Here is an 18,546-nt window from a genome sequence, read left to right as displayed (position 1 = left end):
GGCAACATTGAAGACAATAAACACGTCCTCTGGCGGAAAAACTTTCACGTGTTCAATTGACTTCAAAGACGGCGGCCCAGGTCGGGTTTACTAGTTGTATTCGTTGGCTCCTCCCAAAAAGTTGAACCGCTCAAAACAGTTGTATACTATTTTATTTAAATTTTCCGTAATTAATATGCTATAATAATTAAAAATTATTTGCAATATCAATTTAAAAATATCGCGCGTTTCCATAACGACTAGAAAACGCCGCCATGTTGGATTTTATATAAGCCAGTTCTTTTTAACTCGAAGTTGTTAAATTACGAATTACTGTTTGTGAAAATAATCTTCGATACGAACAATGATTTAAATGGTAAGTACTTTATATAGAAATTCTTTTTGAATGATGAAAATTTATACTTCATATTTGAATTATAGTACTTCAAATATGAATTATACACTTGAAGACATTTCTATTCCTTGAAAATCAATTTACACCAAAATTATGCAACGTAAACACATTTTACACTCATTTATCTCTGGAAGTAGCCTCTATTTATTACAATTTCATTTAATTAAGTTCATTCCCTGTTATGAAACAGCACTTTATTGCATTTTATCACCTTTAAACACTCCCCTCTACTTGTTTTATTCACAGAATTTATATAAAGCTTCATATAATAACATTTATACACTATATTTTTTTATAATTCCATTATATATAAACATTTATCACTTACACATAAGTGATAAATATTTATATATAATAGAATTATGATAGTGATGTAACAACAATGATTTATTCCGTTCAAATATTGCATAATGATCTTGATATTACAAATATTTAAAATATGTGATACAGCATAAATATCTTGATAATTTATTAAAATATTGACGAGTATATTTAACTATTTTAATATTTTATACATTGTATATGGGATAATCATAGACAGTTATTTTACAAAGCCAATAAAACAGACATATTCTTGTCTTGAGGAAATGAATACAAAGAGTTTATTTGCCAGAACCGTTGATCAAAATAAAAACACATCAATAAGTGAAGCGTTATCCCGTGGGCAAAACGGGAAATTTCCTAGGGTCCCACGAACAGGGGCACACAAATCAATCTTTTATAAGAAAATATATCGCTCAAAAAATACCCTGGAAGAAAAATGCCTATAGTCAGCATTGTACAGTACATGTGATCCCCAATTCAAATTTGCCTGGATTCCATGAAGATATAACGCTCCACTGACATCAGTCGTAGATACTCCATCACCGAAATTTTAATGTAAAACAAACGTTTTCGGCCATATTTATGGGCCGTTCTATAAATCGAATAAGTTACAAAAGTTTCAAATACCGAACACCATTTTTAAATTTTAAAGTACAGTATTTTACACCTAACCAGAAGCGTTTTTAAACTATATAAATGATTAAAATACGAAGATACATATATAGGTCAAAATATTACAAGTTAAACATGAATAAAACTAGATGGGAACTGAGCAAACACGTATTGAGTGTCATAGTTCGCAAAATATTATAAACTGTACATAAACATGAAAGAAGATACACCTCGAACAAAACCAGATTTAGTATTAGACTCGAGAGTGATAGGAATGTAATATCACAGCCAACTACAACAGGTCTAATCATTAATGCCGCCATTTTGCAAGATGGCCGACATTGGTGACCTATGATTCCTACTTAAGTAAACAGTATTTACAAATATCATTAAGCCCTCCAGCTGTTTTTTTACACATAATTTAGTTTATTTCAATTAATTTTAACAAAAATATACTTTAAATGAACTGATTCTTAATCATTAAACATTAATTATTCCCGTTATCGGTAATAAGCCGTAAATAAATAACTTATAATAATCTTGTACAAGCAAATAATAATTGGAATTCAGACATTCACTAATTTCTCTTACAAAAAGCAATGATTTGTAATATTAAAAAAATAATGAGTTAAGAGCTAAAACAAAAAATATTTAGTATTATTATTTTAGTATTCTAAATGTTTATTTCTACTTAGAGCACTAGGCCCAAAACAGGGGATTAGTTACACCATAAATTTTAATTATTACAATTAACCATATATATAACTTACATACACATAAAATAAAATATGGGAAAAATTCTCATCGTAACCTACTTCACAAAATATAAATTCTCAACATAAAATCGAAATGACTTATTTTAATGCAGTGTATCCAATTTCCGCTTATTGAAACTCTTGGTTCTAAGAGTCTTATTGCAAATTTTCATATACAGGGTGCCCCAAAAGTTTCCGTACCTACAAGGTGAAATGTAACTTTATTCACAAAACATTAAAATGTCAGCATTAAGATTTGTGTCAGTGGATTGACGGAGTAAGGCAACGGAACACGTGGTTGATCTGCCAATGGAGTAACTTTTAGCAGACTTCCTATCTGGAAACTGGATTTTGTTTAGGTGTTAGACACACGAAGAAAACCCAGAACACTGCATGGTGGCCAGCCCATTGGTCAGACACGAATCAATGACTAAGTACCATTGTTCAATGGTTTTATTTATTCGGCCACTGGACGACTTGATTTGTGTCGCTATGGAGACTTTTGGGACACCCCGTAGTTATCAATGAAAATATTGCATGGAATAGGAATAGCTATACGAAATATATCAACATTCCTTACACCACACCGACGCACGCCGTTATTTCCAACACGTTTTGGTAGTATTGCATTTAATAATGACTTCTGGTTGCCATTCTTTAAAAATATTTCCTCACATCTAGGTTAGCTGGAACAATAAGATTTAGCTGTTCGATGATGAACTTTATAATTCCCAACTGTACGTCATCAAACTGAAATGTCATCTTGCCGAGCATCTCAGTGTGATACAAGGTCGCATTCTTTGCAAGCACGTTTAAGTAAAACTGGACAGGGTTCCCTCGCACCTGGAAAATCAGGGATTTTCATTAGCGTTCAGAAAAAGTCATGAAATGTCAGAGAATTTGTTAAAAATTGTCAAAAAGTCAAGGAATTTGCTTTCTTGGCTGCCTCGTTGATTTTTTGCTGACAATATGCTTGACTAAGTGTAGCCGTCTTCAGGCAGCGAAAAGTAGTATGGTGCAATATAACTTATGAAAAGGGGTGCAGAATATTTTTAGGACCCAAAATTTTGTGTTTTTTAACTAGAGGCGGCCAAGTAGCCTAAAAAGAAAGGTCAGATCGTCCAAATGTTTTAATCTAAAAGAACGTAATAAATGGTGGTCTTTTGAATCGACTGTGTCTTTAATTTACAATAGAAAACTTGTTCTTATTTTTTCTCAATCTAATTCCCATCAATCCTTCCTTTACTTTTTTATTAGTTGACCCCGGTATCCAACACGCGGTATTTTATCTGTTAATTGTAATTTATATTTTCTTCCATGTTCAAGTCATAATTAATGTCTTGTAAGCATTTTAAACTTATATACAAAATAACTTGAATTTTCAAATTATTGATGAATTAGCAGTGTTTAATAGACACTTCAGCATTTTTACAAAACTTGCGCTTATTTTATTAATTACCCAGACAAAAGTTAACAACAGCAAAGATTAAAATTATTAGATTATAAGTTAGAAGTATGTAAACGTAACCGCCGAGTTTCGTAACAATTGGTCGAACGCCCTAGGATGTATAACGAACAAACAACCAAACATCCTCATTTATATATATAAATAAACACGTAAAATTTTCTATAACAACTTTCCTCTCCAACAATGGAAATTATTACTTTTCTATAATTCAAAAACGAACCTTTATTATAATTAATTGTCTCAAAGTAGAAAATACAATACAGGTTGACCGACACTAATCCGGCATCATTGGGACCTGTTGGGTGCCGGATAAGTGATTTCGGCGGATTTTTTTTTTATTAACTCCTTCCGCCCTGTCGATACTAAGAGGACGTTTTTAGCAAACCTTTTGTTAACATTGGATCAAGATATATTAACCACAGACAAAAAGTAAAAATATTTATAAGGAACTGTATTTATCGTCACAGGTAACGTTAACGACTGTGCTTTGTAATAAGTTATTATGATATATGTATTATATAAAACTATATAAAATATTTTTATTACATAATTACTGCATTGTATATAACTGCTTCTTCTCTATTTGTAATGTGTGTCTCCAATAAGCCGTTCGGATATTTCATAATAGTTATAAAGAATAAGAATTTCATTTATTTTATTTTGAAATTACTTTTTTTTTGCAAATTCTTGTTATATAATATAAAATAAAACGTGTGCAATAGATGCAGTTAAGTATACTAAAAGTAAAGAATTCATATTCTGGAATACGACAGTATCTATTTGAAAAAAATCAATAACACAACCTTTAAACGTAAAAGTGATTGTCTATTCATGTAAAGCATACCAGACGACGACACTAAAGAAACTTCAAAGTGTCTTACGTGAGAAACACGAGAAACTTCAGTGTCTTAACCTTTCTTTTGAGGTTTCGTAAGTCACCCGCAAAGCATTCAAATTGTCCTTTGTGAGTGAAATTTTGTCAAAGGAGTCTTCACGAGGTATAATTTGAGACCTCTTTTCTAAATTCGATCTATGAGAAGTGTGTGAACTAAGTGACTGTTCGCTTTTAAATATACGGTAGTTTATATCAGTGGTTCTCAATTTTTTGTCTGATAGCACACCAAGTGCTTTGTCAGGTGCTTTGAACCCTATATTGGAGTATTCCTTCGTAATTGTTATCCAAAATGAATCCACACATATTTCTGAATGCTTCGATCTTAACGTGCATTCGTTACGTATATCAATTAATTCTTCGGCTTCTGTAAGATTTAACTCACTTACTTCTGATGTTTACAAACGGACTTCGAATCCAGTCGTACAAATCAACTGATATGTCGGGGAAATAATGATTAATTTTTCTTCTAACGATGTTAAATGACTGTAAATAGCTTTTGCAAATCTTTATTATTATATTTTCCTTCGGCAACTTTAAGAAACATTTCTGCATTATTTGTGTTTACTTTTATCTTCCACATTTTTATTTTATATTTAAAAGCTTTAATTTCATCTGCAGATGTCAAAATGTTTTCATTTCTTCCTCGCACGCTGAAGTTCAACTTGATCAAATATGTCTGTTAAATATGGTAGTTTGGAACACCAAAAATTATTTTGTGATCATTCACAAAATTCTGGTATGTCTTCATGTTGAAAAAATATTAATATTACCTTTTTAAGTTCAAAAACACGAATTAATACTCGACCTTTTGAAAGCCATCTCACTTCGGTTTGAAGAAGATTATTGTGGTCAAATTGCATTTCTTCGTGTACTTTTGCAAATATTCGCAATTTTAATCTTCTAGTTTTGATGTAATTAACCATTTTAATGATTTCTTCTAATACACTTTTTAGTTCCAGGCCTATTGTCTTTGCTACCAATTATTCACGATGAATGAAGCAGTGAGTTACAATGTTTTCATTTATCGGCGAAATCAATTCGCCCGGCCTGTATAGCAATTGTGAGAACAATTTTTGGTGCCGAAGCAGAGGAAATAAAGAAGGTTCCTTTATCAAACGACACTATGAGTAGATGTATTAGTTGATATTGAAATATCAATTATAAATAAAATAATCTAATAGAAAATATTTAGTTTGCAGTTGGATGGGTCAACTGATATCGGTGATAGAGCACAATTACTTGTTTTCACTCGATTTATTGGAGATGATAAAATTGTGGATGAATTTTTATGTTACAAGAAATTCGAAAAAAACTACGACGGAAAAAGATGTTTTTGATATGTCGAACACATTTTAAAACAAATGGTCTATCTTGGAAGTATACGTAGATTATTTTATTATTATTATTAACATTATTTATTAGCATAATGTGCAGCCTGGCTCCGCATAAGCATTGTCAAGCTACTAATACAGATGCAATAACACGTAATTACAGAAGATATAAAAATTAACACAAAATGAAAGAATAATACAGTAGGACATAAAGCGATAAATATAAACAGTCGGAAGTACAGTATACAGTAATGCATATAAATTGAGTAAACAAACAGAGCAATTATTGTTACCCAAGTACGAAGCAGTGAGACATCCAGAACGAAGTATAGAATAAATTAACATCAGAATATGGGTAAATGTCAGATGGTGGGAACTATAACAGGGTTTGTTTCATATGCGACTATTTCGGCGAATGATCGGCAATTGTATATTTTTTTCTTACAAAACTTTTACTTTGTTTTTCTTGTAATCTTATCAGATCTTTGAAATATTCAGGAGTTTTTTAGACAAGTGATCATGTTTCGTAGAGAAATGTTGCCATAGTTTACTGGAAACCATAGCTTCGTTTGATAAAACCGAACCACACACAATACATTCAGGTCTGGGAATTAACTTATCACCACACCGCGTGAATTTCATTTTTAGGTAACTCTCTTAATATAAACGAGTTTTTACATTGTTTGTTAATACAACATTTTTACGAGAACTTACTGTTTCTGGTGTTTCAACAGTGCTTGTTTGTTGCTTAATGTTAAAAGTAGTCAAATCTTCACTAATAGAGCCCTCAGTTTCTGATGATTTACTTGTGCTAATTGATTCGTTAGTTTGCTACATGTCGACGCTTCTCGATCATTAGAATCTTCACTTTTTCTTTTTTTAATGAAAAAATTATTTGATATCGAACGGCAGAATTAACTTTAATATTTTATTACAAGATTCAAGTTTAAGTTAATAATTTATTTTTTCCTGCTGTAAAGAAGAAAAATATTTGTATATGATGCTTATTCGTTATTGTCGGAATATATAGCCATAATAAAAACGACTACTCACTGCATTCAATGCCTTTGGTATTGCACTTCGTTATTCTCACCGATGATAAACGACACATGATTTTTGTTTGGTGAACTGTGTACTCGCCACACTGATGAAGATTTATTTTAATTCCATCGGATGGAACCTATCTATACGCTGTGGCGAGTATAGCTGCATTCATTGTGCAATACCCCTTAATGGCCGAAAAACGAAAATTTAAAAATGGTGTTCGGTATTTGAAACTTTTGTAACTGATTCGATTTATAGAACAGCCCATAAATACGGTCGTAAACGTTTGTGTTTCACATTAAAATTTCCGTGATGGAGTATGTATGACTGATGTCAGCGGAGCGTTATGGGGTTCCCAATTCAAATTTGCCTGGACACGGGGTTCAGGCAAATTTGAATTGGGGATCACATGTACAATGTTGACTATAGACATTTTCTTAGAGGATATTTTTTGAGGGATATGTTTTCGTATAAAGGATTGATTTGTGGGCCCCTATTTGCGGAGCCCCAGGCAATTCCCTTTTTTGCTCACAGGATAACGCGCCACTTATTGATGAGGTTTTAGTTTTGATCAACAGTTCTGGCAGATAAACTCTTTGTATTCATTTCCTCAAGATAAGTATTTATCTGTTTTATTGGCTTTGTAAAATAACTGTCTGTGATCATCCCACATACAATGTATAAACTTTATACATTTTAATACTTTAAAGTATTTAACTATATTCGTCAATATTTTAATAAATTATCAAGATATTTATGCTGTATTACATAATATTTTAACATGATCACAAAGTGTCAAGGAGATAAATTCATGTAAAGGGTTGGTCTCGAGATTTACGGTAGCCTATATTTTTCGCGTAGTTCTAGAGTAGCGGTTCCCAACCTTTTCTGACTTGCGTACCCCTTGTCAGCCGATTTTCTTTTTATTTCGCTTGTTCGACAAACAGTGGCGCCTTGTCAATTATTTAGGGTAACAGAAATATTTCAGGTGGGTCGAAGGATTTAGAAGTGTACGGAGAAGAGACAGAAACGTCCTAATTTTATATAGGTTTTTTCATAAATTTAACTCTTTCTTGCATTTTTGAACGAAATATATTTATCATAAATGTATATATAAAGCATTTTGGTTGGTATATTAGATAAACTTTCTTCTTCGAGGCTACGTTTTTTCGAACGAATTTTTACACGAATTTCTATTTGTGAAGGATATTTTGAAAATTGTATTTTCATGATTTCCTGTGTCATGTTCGTGTGGAAGAAGGTTTTATTAAAGAATTTACTGTGTATTATAGGTAAAATATTGATTATTTAAAAGTTAAAAAGTAGTACAAACGATTGATTTCGTTGCTGTTAAATTGCAGGACCGAATCTTATCACTCACCATTTTAATTTGAATTTCGACTGACGAGCTTTCGAAATGTAGAAATGTTGCTCCGAAATATTGTAGAGCAATTATTATTAGCAATTCTTTATTATATTAAAATATAAATACGTAATTCGAAGACTGAAAATCTAAATATTTTTTGTCTCGACACTTCGAATATCGTTAATACGCTCTTCCCTCGGTATAACGCAATTCACGAGTTTAAAAGATATTGTTCTCGATGAGAGATTTGCTTATGCTAAGTATTACGCTTCTAGTCACTGGATACTTTTCTTGATATCTTTTGTAAGAAACATTATATAGAAGTATTTGATACACGAACATCTTTCTATGTAGGTATCAAACATCTTTTATGATTTATAACTGAAGCTTTAATAATGAGTATTGATGGGTTATTTACACAACGCATTTAGTGCAAACATTTCACGATTTCACAAAAGAAATGTGAATTCGAAAAATAAGATCTTACATTAACCAAAGAAAATTTTTCTCGATTTTGATCAACTCGACATACGAGTAAAAGCATTTCTTAACTCGGAAGCTTTTTCATACATGGCACCCCTTAATATCTCCCGAACCAATGGCTCGATTTTCCTGAAAATTTCTAGAAATACTCTCCCCTAGTACACAAACATCTACGCAAAATTTCAGAAATTTTTGACTGAAGACAAAGAAGTTATCAAGCTTTAATTTGAAAAAATCGTGCCACACCAACTCTTCCCATAACTAAAGGCATTACGTAGCGAAAGTTGCACGACGTCATCGAAATTTGGCCAAGTAGTCGCCATTTTGTCGTTCCTGGGGTTTTTCGTATTTTTAATACTGTCTACTATATTTTTTTAATGTCTGAGAAGGTGGTGTTTAAATGTGGCGAGGTGCCGAGGAAATTATAAAAATGATCACATAAGATATTTCGAAGTTGTATCTAGAAAATTTTAAATGCGAGATTTTTTTGTTTTTGCAATGATTGTGCAAAAGTAAAAGCGAAGAACTCTTTTGGTTTGTAAGGTTTTTGAAGGAGGAACGAAACTCGTTTATCATCAATATACAATTTATTACTTAGTTTATCGTGTAAATTACAACTTCTTCCGAATCTTCTCGGCTGCAAACTCCTCAAGCACATCATCAAAAGACGATTTCTTCAATTTATCATTCTGAGTAAACGTAAGACTTACGTCTGAAAGTTTCTTTTGCTAATAATTTCTTACGCGCTTCGGTGTGCCCGAGAAGACCTTTCAACCCAACAATTTGTTATTGGTAAGGTTAAAAATAGTCACACGATGCTTTCCAAAAAAATTGGTCTACGTTGTCTTCATAACTCAACGAGAAAAGTTGACGTGGCATGTATTAATGTACACCTTTCGAGTTTTCCGAATAATTGGGAATAAATTCGTAAAAAATTCTCGTGAAAAAATAGGAAAAGTGTTTTCCGTTTAATTATTCTTGCATATATAGAAGTGAAATCCTTCCTCCTCTCTTGTAGAAAGAAGTAAATCCCACCGTCTTCCAACCAAGAAGTTATTTACATATTGTACTTATTTCGATTGGAGTTTGCGAAGACATTTTTCTAAAAGAAAGAGAGAAATTAAACGCATTTTCACTGGAAATTTACGAAGTTAACGAATTAACATCAGGAAAATACGAACCTAGAAGTTAATTCGGCTTCTTCTAAAGTATCCGGCACCGGTTTATTATTTGTTTCTGGCAAAAGGGCGACCAAAGCTCCCGCAATTATGGAAATAGCCCCGTAGATAATTAATGGAAGATTGGTGTAAGTTGCTCGACTCTGGAATATTTTGCCTTGTTTTAATTATTGTGAAGAAAGCTTTACATTTTTTACTAAAAATGTGAAATTTTACCAGTTCCTTGCCGTAAGGTGCCACAATCGAACCAACTCTGGCGAAGGTGGAGCTGGAACCCACGCCCACGTTTCTAACCACCGTGGGAAAGAGTTCGGCTGAGAACACGTAGATTATACCAAAAGATGCGGTTATACAAAACTTTCCCACCATGGCTAGCGTTATTTTCACCCATAGAAGGTCTTTACAATGGAAAAATAGGTTTAATTTATGCATATTTTAAGAAATAAACCAAATTTTAGTGATTCTAACACTCACGTTCTGGTATGGGTAAGGTTAGAATGCAAGCTAAACCTCCAAATATCATAGTTCCCATTAGAGGAATCTTCCTTCCTATATGCTTAATAACGAAGATAGATACGGCGTAAGCGGGATATTCTACCGCTCCCGCTATAAAGAAGTTGATAAATATATTTCCTCCCAGCTCGCTGGTATTCAGAGACAGAGCATAGTAAACGAATGCGTTTACACACCTGTCAAAGTGCAAGAATTAATGTAAAATACGAGAAAGGGCACCACGTAAGAAAGCAATGAGCTTACCAATTGAAGTAAATGTTCAACGTCTTCTTCCTCATGTTGGGGTACTTCAGTAAGTCTAGTATCGTGTAATGCCTCACCGTGTTTATTTCTTGTTCCTGTTTAGTCATTAACATCATGAACATGTCAAATATTCTGAAAATAATTTAATATACTTACCTTTTCTGCTACTTTGTAGAAGGTTTTGATATCCGCTCCCAAGTTGGAAGCATCTTTTCCGTTCTTGGATGCTGCCTTTTTCAAGACGGCTTCGCATTCTTCTAACCTTCCTTGAGTCAGAAGCCAACGAGGCGATTCCGGTACCCACCTGTATTTAAAAACATAATGAAATATTCTCGTTTTAACAGTGAAATCGAAGAATTTCGACTCGTATTACCAAAATGCTGCGAGAAAAACAACGGGAATACTGACGGCCAGTTGTAAATGATGCCAATCTTTGATCAACCAAGCCAAACAGGGCAGCAAAATATATCCGGTGGCCCAACCAAATTCGATAGCGATCCCGAAAAAGGACCTATATTCGGGCCCCACTATCTCCACCACTGGAAATAAACAGAAACCTAATTATAATTTTCCACGATTTAAATTTGTGAAGTAATATCTTCGTAGAAAAATTGATGATGAAAACGAGAAAGTCACTCCAAAGATGTTATGTTATTATCATTTCGATAATGTATTTTCATTTATTTCGGGCTTCTCTAATTATTCTAAGTTAAATAAATGACTTAATTAAAACTTGATATAGAAAGGGGTAACATTCTCAGACTCTCACTGAATTGTTAGTGTAATAGAACTTTCATTCACCTCGTATACACAGTAAACCCCCGATTTAACTGACAAAATTTTTGTTCCTAATGTCATACGTGACTTAGTGTTACGTATGACATTAGAAACCGTATGACAAATACCCCTAATTAACGGGTTATCCACCGCTCTTAATTAAATACGTTTAAAGTATATTTTAAAAAATACATATATATATATTTCTAATTAGTTCTACTACAGTCTCGGAACTACGGTGAGTACGTAAATAATAATACATATAGAAAGCTTATCTGTGAAATTAAATTTCTCGCACATACAGCAAAACCTGTCCAGAACGGAACCTGATTAAAACGGAAATCTGCCTAAATGGTAAACGTTCTTCGGCACGGAGCGATTTCCTACATTAAAATAAAAAACCTGTTTAAGACGGAAAAGAATATTCGATACCCTGTGATTCCGGTTTACACAGGTTTTACTGTACTTAATTTTATTTTCACAAACATATCTACATAAATAAAAAATAGATAAACTAATTTGTCAAATTTTTAACACGCGAACTGGGAAAACCTACTATATTATAACGGACACCCCTTCGCCCCATTTAGTCCGTTAAATCGAGGTTTTACCATATCTTGTTTAATATTTGGTGTACGTTCAATTATATTGTAAAGGAAATGATTATAAAAAAATTGTAGTATACATTTTAGTGAACTAAGAATTTGTTAGTCATTCTGAAATATTGATCATTTATCGGTTAGACGAATACATTTAATAGTTAAACTTAAGTGGAATTTTCAAATTTACTTTTCGTGGGTCGGAGTTAGATTCACGTTACGTATACATAAATATGTAAAATTTGACTTTTCTTTCTTACTGTTTATTTTCTGAAGTATTCTGTATAAATTTTCAATTGAATGGTATGTATACAAAAAGTATGACGTACTGTACATAAAAGTCACACAACATGACATTTCTAAATAATTTTCGTACATTTTAATATATGTTAGAATCACACTGTTTGATTTTTAAAAAATGTACGAGAGCGTACGGTATGCAGAATATTACATAAATACATGCGGCATATTGTTAATCATGCAAAGAGAAAATCAGAAGTAAAATCGGAAGGAGGGCGGAACAATTGGATCCACCTGAAAAAATTGCTTTTCTTACTTCAATTTTTACAATGTAAAGGCCAGAAAACGGATCGTAAATCTTTCTAAACAGATTCCCAAAAATACTGAAATTCAAACCCAATATCAAAGGTACAGTTGCATATTCTAACTGTGTATTCAATCATTTAAAGCGACAGAATATATCAAAAATAATATATCGTTAAAATATTTGTAACATCTTATAAAGAGAATAATCATTTTTTTTAAAATTAATATTTGAATCTTTGTTCCCCAATGAATACTTGAAGAAATGCAGCTGCCCAATGAATATTTGCAGCTCCTCAATGAATACTCGAAGAATTAGTTTTCCCAGTGAATACTCGAAGAATTAGAGTTCCCCAATAAAGCATTCATTGGGGAACAAACGTTACTCTTCGAATACTAGAAAAAAGAATGGAAATACTCACGTACGACGAAAGCCGAGGTGAAGAGACCCGAAGCACCCATGGCCACTAAAAATCTGGTAGCGGCATACATGGGAAAATTGACAGAAAATGCGCCTACTAATCCCGATACGAAAGTTATAACCACGCACAACAGCATGACCGGTCGTCTGCCGATCCTGAAATATTTTACTCTGTGAATATATACTCACGCCATGGATACTTTACTCATACCACTGAAGTACTTACCTGTCGGACAGTTGACCAAAAATTAGAACTGCCAACATGTAGCCGGCCATGTAGATGGATTGGCTGAAAGACGAATACCACGCTCTATCGCATACCAGATCCCACTACAGAGGAAACAATATCATTAGTTTTCTGTAATAATTTAATTTTTGCATTCTTCCTCGGATCTTCTCTAGTAAAATTTGTCATCCAGATCGCTACAAAAAAAAAGAAGAAGAAAAAGAAAAGAATAGAAATATGCCGTTTTCACGAATCGGACATATTTTAAAAAATAACAATGTAAATATCAGAAAATTTGGCTAATTTTCCGACAAAATGCCAAAGAATTCCACTGTCGACCGTAGACAATGGGCAAAATGTCAAATAATGGGAAAAATTCACGGGGTTTGTGTGTGTGTTGGCATGTATTTCGTTTAATATCTCGGGATGGGATAATGATTAAAACACGAAATTTGGCACGATATTTTGTGAATAACCGGCATATCTTGTGATATTCATAAATTTTGGTGGTTAAAGGTCGAGGGGTCACTTGTGATATCGGGAATGGTTTCGGACTTAATGAAAATTTTACTAGTTATTAGCGTTTACAACTTTTTTTAAAAAATAAAATTTGTCTCTACCCTCAAAACTAAGTTTTTTTTTGTCACTTTACAATAATAATAATAATAATAATAATACAAAAAGTTCTTTAATAAAATCTCGTAACAGATGGCTCCACATATAAATTTAACTTTGTTTATCGGGAAAGTTACGCAATTTTGTTGCTTCATATTTTTAAAATAATATATTTGAGAGAAAAAAACTTTTCCAATCATCTAATTATTAAAATTGACCAGGATCGAGTAGAGAAAAATTACTACGAAGAAAAATATCCTTTGCATATTATTTAGAATGGTTAATTTATTTTTCTTATAATTTTTAGACTCATAATTAGAATTAAGCTCTAGAATTTAAATCTGAAGTTAATTTCTAGAAATCGCTTATCTTTAATAATTTTGCAAATTTATATACATTTTAAACGTATCCTATTTTGAAATTTCTTTATTTTCATTCAAATTCGTGACGCTAAGCACACGAATAATATGTTTTAAATTTCTGAGTCATCATACGAATGATTTACGATGACGATAAACGTCCTGTAACAACTCGTGAACATTTATATTTTGATATTAACATTTAAAAACATATTATTTAGCAGGAAAAGTCATAAAACAGAACAATTATATTTTTCGCAAGTTTTATACTTTTAAAATACAATAAACCTGTCTAAAACGAAACACGACGCTATGGGATCACAGATGCTTTCCAGACGATCGCTATTTTAATAAAGAAAACAAATACAGTAACATAACCTGTATCTCTCTTCACTACGAAGCTCTATTCGGACCTGAATGCTAAACGTTAGTTACGATTTAGAATTTAGCTGCTGTTAAGCCGTAAAATTCCGCTTTACTAACGTTAAGCTTAGTTCACACTAAGCGAATAGCAAAAGCGATTGCGAATTTTAAGGAGCCAATCATTTGCGAACGAGAGAAAACGTCATCTCGAAAAACAAAATGGCCGCTTCCGACATTCCGTCGTTAACCACGTTTGTTTATTTATCGAGAAAGAATGATACGTCGAAAAGAAAACGATGCTGGGTGAGAGGAATATTAAAAATCCGTAATTACAACATTTACTCTATTGCGTAGGAAGTTTCTGTAGCCATCTTGAAAACAAGAACCACGGTGACAACTAGCGGGAATACGATTGGTGGCGAAGTTTTTTCGCTAGCGAAATAGCTCGACGGTTCCGAACTTCGAAGCGATTGGCGAAATGGTAAAATTCGCCGGAAACGACGTCGTGTCTGACGTGTTATTCGCTCCGTTTTTCGCTTTCGCCGGCGAATTGCGTTCAGTGTGAACTAAGCTTTAGTTTGGCGACTGGTTCCCAAAAACAGTCCACGTTTCCGCGTTAGACTGGTTTCTGCTCTGTTCATCTATAGCCGAGTACGTGTGTTTACTGTTGATTTGCTATTGTTCTATACAATTTTTACTTGCAAATTTTAATACATTTCTTGCGACTTTCAACTTGTTTTTATCGTTTTGTAAATATACGTACCTCACTAATGATGGTGGAAGTAAAAACGGAAGTGTCGTATTCCCATTTGTGGCATGCTGCGGTTTCGTTTCTGAAACGGTTGGTGTACACATTGCAAGAACTCTGCGTGTAAATTCCATTAACTTTTTCTTTCGGAATACTGAAATTTTTCCATTCTTCCTCGGTTACGTTGGCATCGGGTGGTCTGGCGCACCAATGGTCCATGTCGGCGGCAAAGAAACTAACACCCAAACCTTGCCACGAGCCTGGAAAGCTGGCGAACAGAAACATGATGAAGATGTCCCTTTGCCAAGGTCCGTAACCTCCCACCAAATCGATCAGATCGGCCGGCCTCTGTTTATTTTTGTCCATGGGTTCAGCTTCGATTTCTATGGAAATGCAAAGGAGGAAGAAACTGAATAAGTAACTGTAATTTGATAATTGTTGTTGTTTTACCTGTTCTTGGGCCGAATGAGTTTTTGATTTTTTCATTTTTAAAATAAAAACTCAGACACATACTGAGGCATCGTCACAATGCCGGGCTGCAAGTTTTAATCATATTTTATGTTTAAAATATCACGTGACTTCCAGTAGAAATCGGAAGTTCGTATGTAGTTAATAGAGGCCACCATATCTGGCCTCAACCTCGAGATTTTAACTTGTATTGTTTTTGAAGTTCGTTCTGGATAAGCTACTGTGCGATATTTTTTCCGATGCGAGATTATTTTCCACAAAAGAACTCTTATTGTACTACGGCACACACGCTAACCCCGTTAAACTTTAGTACAATGATTCTCTTCTCAGTTATTTTGGCAAGAATCGGGACGATGACGTGTTGTTGACCCGAGAACAGGCAAAGTTTTCACTAGCGAAATCTTATATTAAATCGAACGAACGTTTCGTATTATACATTAATTTCTCTCCTATAACATTTACGCATTACGTATTCCTCCCCTCTCTTCATCGTTCTACGCGACTTTAAAAATTAGCACCCGAACTCTACGTCAGAATGCACAATGTGCAAATTAGTATTATACGTCAGAAATGCGACTTACGGAGTTAAAATCGAGTGAAAACGAAACGACGAATACACTATTCACTGCAGATTCGTCGCGTGATTCCTTCCTTCGCGTGTGACTCTACGAAACTGAGGAAGAGAAAATGGAGTTGCGCCGCGCATCCTATAGTTTGACGTTGCTATGACCAAAAAACGTGTTCCTCTCATTCATGCTGGAAAAAACAACGCGCAAGGTCGCAGTTATTTTTAGGAATTGCGTATCTTACTACATCTCTCCAGTCAATCTCACTTAGAATTAGTGTAAAAGAATAGTAATGTCAATTAACCTATAAGGGTGGCAACACTTTTCATAATAGGAATTACAATTGTCAGGCTAAGAACTTTGGTAAATAATACTTCTATAAACTTTGCTTACTTTCACGCATTCGTTCAGCTGTAATAAGTTCGTGATCGGTTATAAAACTGCGATCAAATAATACAATATTTTCCAAAAAAATGAATAAATTCATGAGTTTTGTGTGAATTTTCTGTTATATAACAGCCGGGAAAGTATGGCCATCGGTCAGAAAATTACTCTCCCCACCTTTTATGCATTTTTGGACTCGGGGATCCCGAAACCTCCAAAAATGCAAAAAGGAAAAAAACTTGGGGTTTCTGTGAGCGTAGGTGTTTGTGTGGGGGGGCACAGTTTTGTCCGTCTATTTCCGTGTCATTTGTCGACATTTTCTGAAATTTTGAGGGTTGTTTGCGTGTTGGGGGCATCGATACAATTAAATTTTGGTGGTTAAAGGTCGAAGGAGTGGGGAAAGAACGAGGTCACGTGCCGTATCTGGAGAGGGGTCGGATTTTGCTGGGTTAGCATTTACAAATCTTTATAAAATTTTTTTCTACCCTCAAAATTAGGCATTTTGCCATTTTATAATAATAAAATCTGATAACAGATGGCACCACACGCAATTGTAACTTTGTTTACCGGGAAAGTTTAGCAACTCTCTGCTGGATTTAAAATAAACAAATTTTGTCTCAAAAATCACTGGTCGCTTTTGATCGTGGCTGCTACTTGTTTATTTGGCCGAATTTGCTGCTTCCAAGCGCGATTATTTATTACATTAAAAATTAGAAAAGCTACTTTAAACTTTTGTTTTAAGATTTACTTACTAAAAGCATTCCAACTTTGCTTCGTGTTGATTCAAAACAACGATTCTTTTCGTTAATTGCATTTATGCTGATGGAAAACTGAAATAATTGTATTGCATATCTACTACTATTATCAATAGGAGTGAGGGGAATTTGGACTTTTTCCAAGAAAATTCAGCGCTGACGTTATAAGAAAGTTTCGAATTTACCAACGTCGCGTGTTTATGTTTTATTGTCGACACACGGGGAAATATGTGAAAGTATTTTTTACTACGTCGTGCCACTAAAATTGGCAATTATCGAATGTGGAACAAACAACACAAAAGTAGTTCGGATCGAAAATACTTCGCTTATTGTGCGTAGAAGTCGAAAATAGTTTGTGCAATTTTTTAGTTTACACTTCGTTTCCAGTAGACGTGAAATAATCTGAGTCTAAGTACCGAAAATTACTTAAATTTGCATCATTTTAAGTACAAAAGTTTATGAAATGCGTCCCTGGGGCGGCGTTCAATCCTGTATTTCGAGTTCATTGTTCCATTAAGTAAAACAATTGCTTCGCGCGAAATCGGTGAATTATTTTGTGTTTAAATATTAAAATTAGAGAATGTGTAACACAGAAGCTCTAATTTTTTAAAGTACTAAAGTTAATCAAATATACAGGAGGAAAACGCATATATTTACGTCGCCATTTTTAAATTTTAAAGCTATTTTAAACAGCCACTGACCTCATAATAGGTCGAATTTTATTTGTAGTTAGACGGGAAACAAAATAACCGAATAATTCATAATTCATATATCATATCAAAATAATATGTACAAGAATGAATAAGTTATTTGAGTTGACTAAAGTTTTTAAAATTCATGCAGGTGGACAGTTTTGTTTGTCAGCCTGCGAGGTCATTTGGATATGTTTTGTTAAATAAAGGTTTAATTAGTACCACTTGTCGGTTCGAAAAGGATCTTTCAAACGTTTTTACCAAGATTTTAAACATTAATTTATAGAACTGTGTACTCGATAAACAGTAATTAGCGAAATGTAGGCGGTTTTTAAGGAATAACGAAGCACAACTTACGTGAAAGAGGTTAGGAAACTGCCATTAAAAAACACAAAAAAGTGGAATAGTGACTTACGTTTGCGTG

General features: G+C 33.5%; 2 protein-coding genes across 2 annotated transcripts in view; one reads left to right on the top strand and one right to left on the bottom strand.

Annotated features, from left to right (window-relative positions):
• LOC136990754 (HIG1 domain family member 1A, mitochondrial-like) overlaps nt 1–18,546 on the top strand; it is a 330,009-nt gene that overhangs the window by 54,764 nt on the left and 256,699 nt on the right. The window lies entirely within an intron of this gene.
• On the bottom strand, nt 9,241–18,531 carry LOC136990722 (organic cation transporter protein-like). Its single transcript, XM_067289145.1, has 11 exons — nt 18,480–18,531; nt 15,273–15,640; nt 13,173–13,276; nt 12,948–13,102; nt 10,980–11,145; nt 10,763–10,910; nt 10,607–10,701; nt 10,325–10,539; nt 10,067–10,248; nt 9,854–9,993; nt 9,241–9,774 (listed from the first exon to the last, which is right to left on the bottom strand). Exons 2-11 carry the CDS (start codon nt 15,621–15,623, stop codon nt 9,726–9,728), a joined length of 1,605 nt encoding a protein of 534 aa, XP_067145246.1. The 5' UTR covers nt 15,624–15,640; nt 18,480–18,531; the 3' UTR covers nt 9,241–9,725.

This window comes from Centruroides vittatus, unplaced genomic scaffold (genome assembly GCF_030686945.1).
Source record: "Centruroides vittatus isolate TY-2023 unplaced genomic scaffold, ASM3068694v2 contig_134, whole genome shotgun sequence".
Taxonomy (NCBI): Eukaryota; Metazoa; Arthropoda; class Arachnida; order Scorpiones; family Buthidae; genus Centruroides; species Centruroides vittatus.
The sequence above is the reverse complement of the archived record's forward strand: the minus strand, read 5'-3'. Positions and strand labels throughout refer to the sequence as shown.

Bases quoted from the DNA above. Each gene is read 5' to 3' on its own strand.
- LOC136990722 (XM_067289145.1), bottom strand. From the start codon at position 15,623: ATGGACAAAAATAAACAGAGGCCGGCCGATCTGATCGATTTGGTGGGA. The intron at 11,146-12,947 runs GTGAGTATTTCC...GTTTATTTCCAG, and splicing joins CACCTCGGCTTTCGTCGTAC to TGGTGGAGATAGTGGGGCCC. The intron at 9,994-10,066 runs GTAAAATTTCAC...AAAATATTCCAG, and splicing joins CACCTTACGGCAAGGAACTG to AGTCGAGCAACTTACACCAA.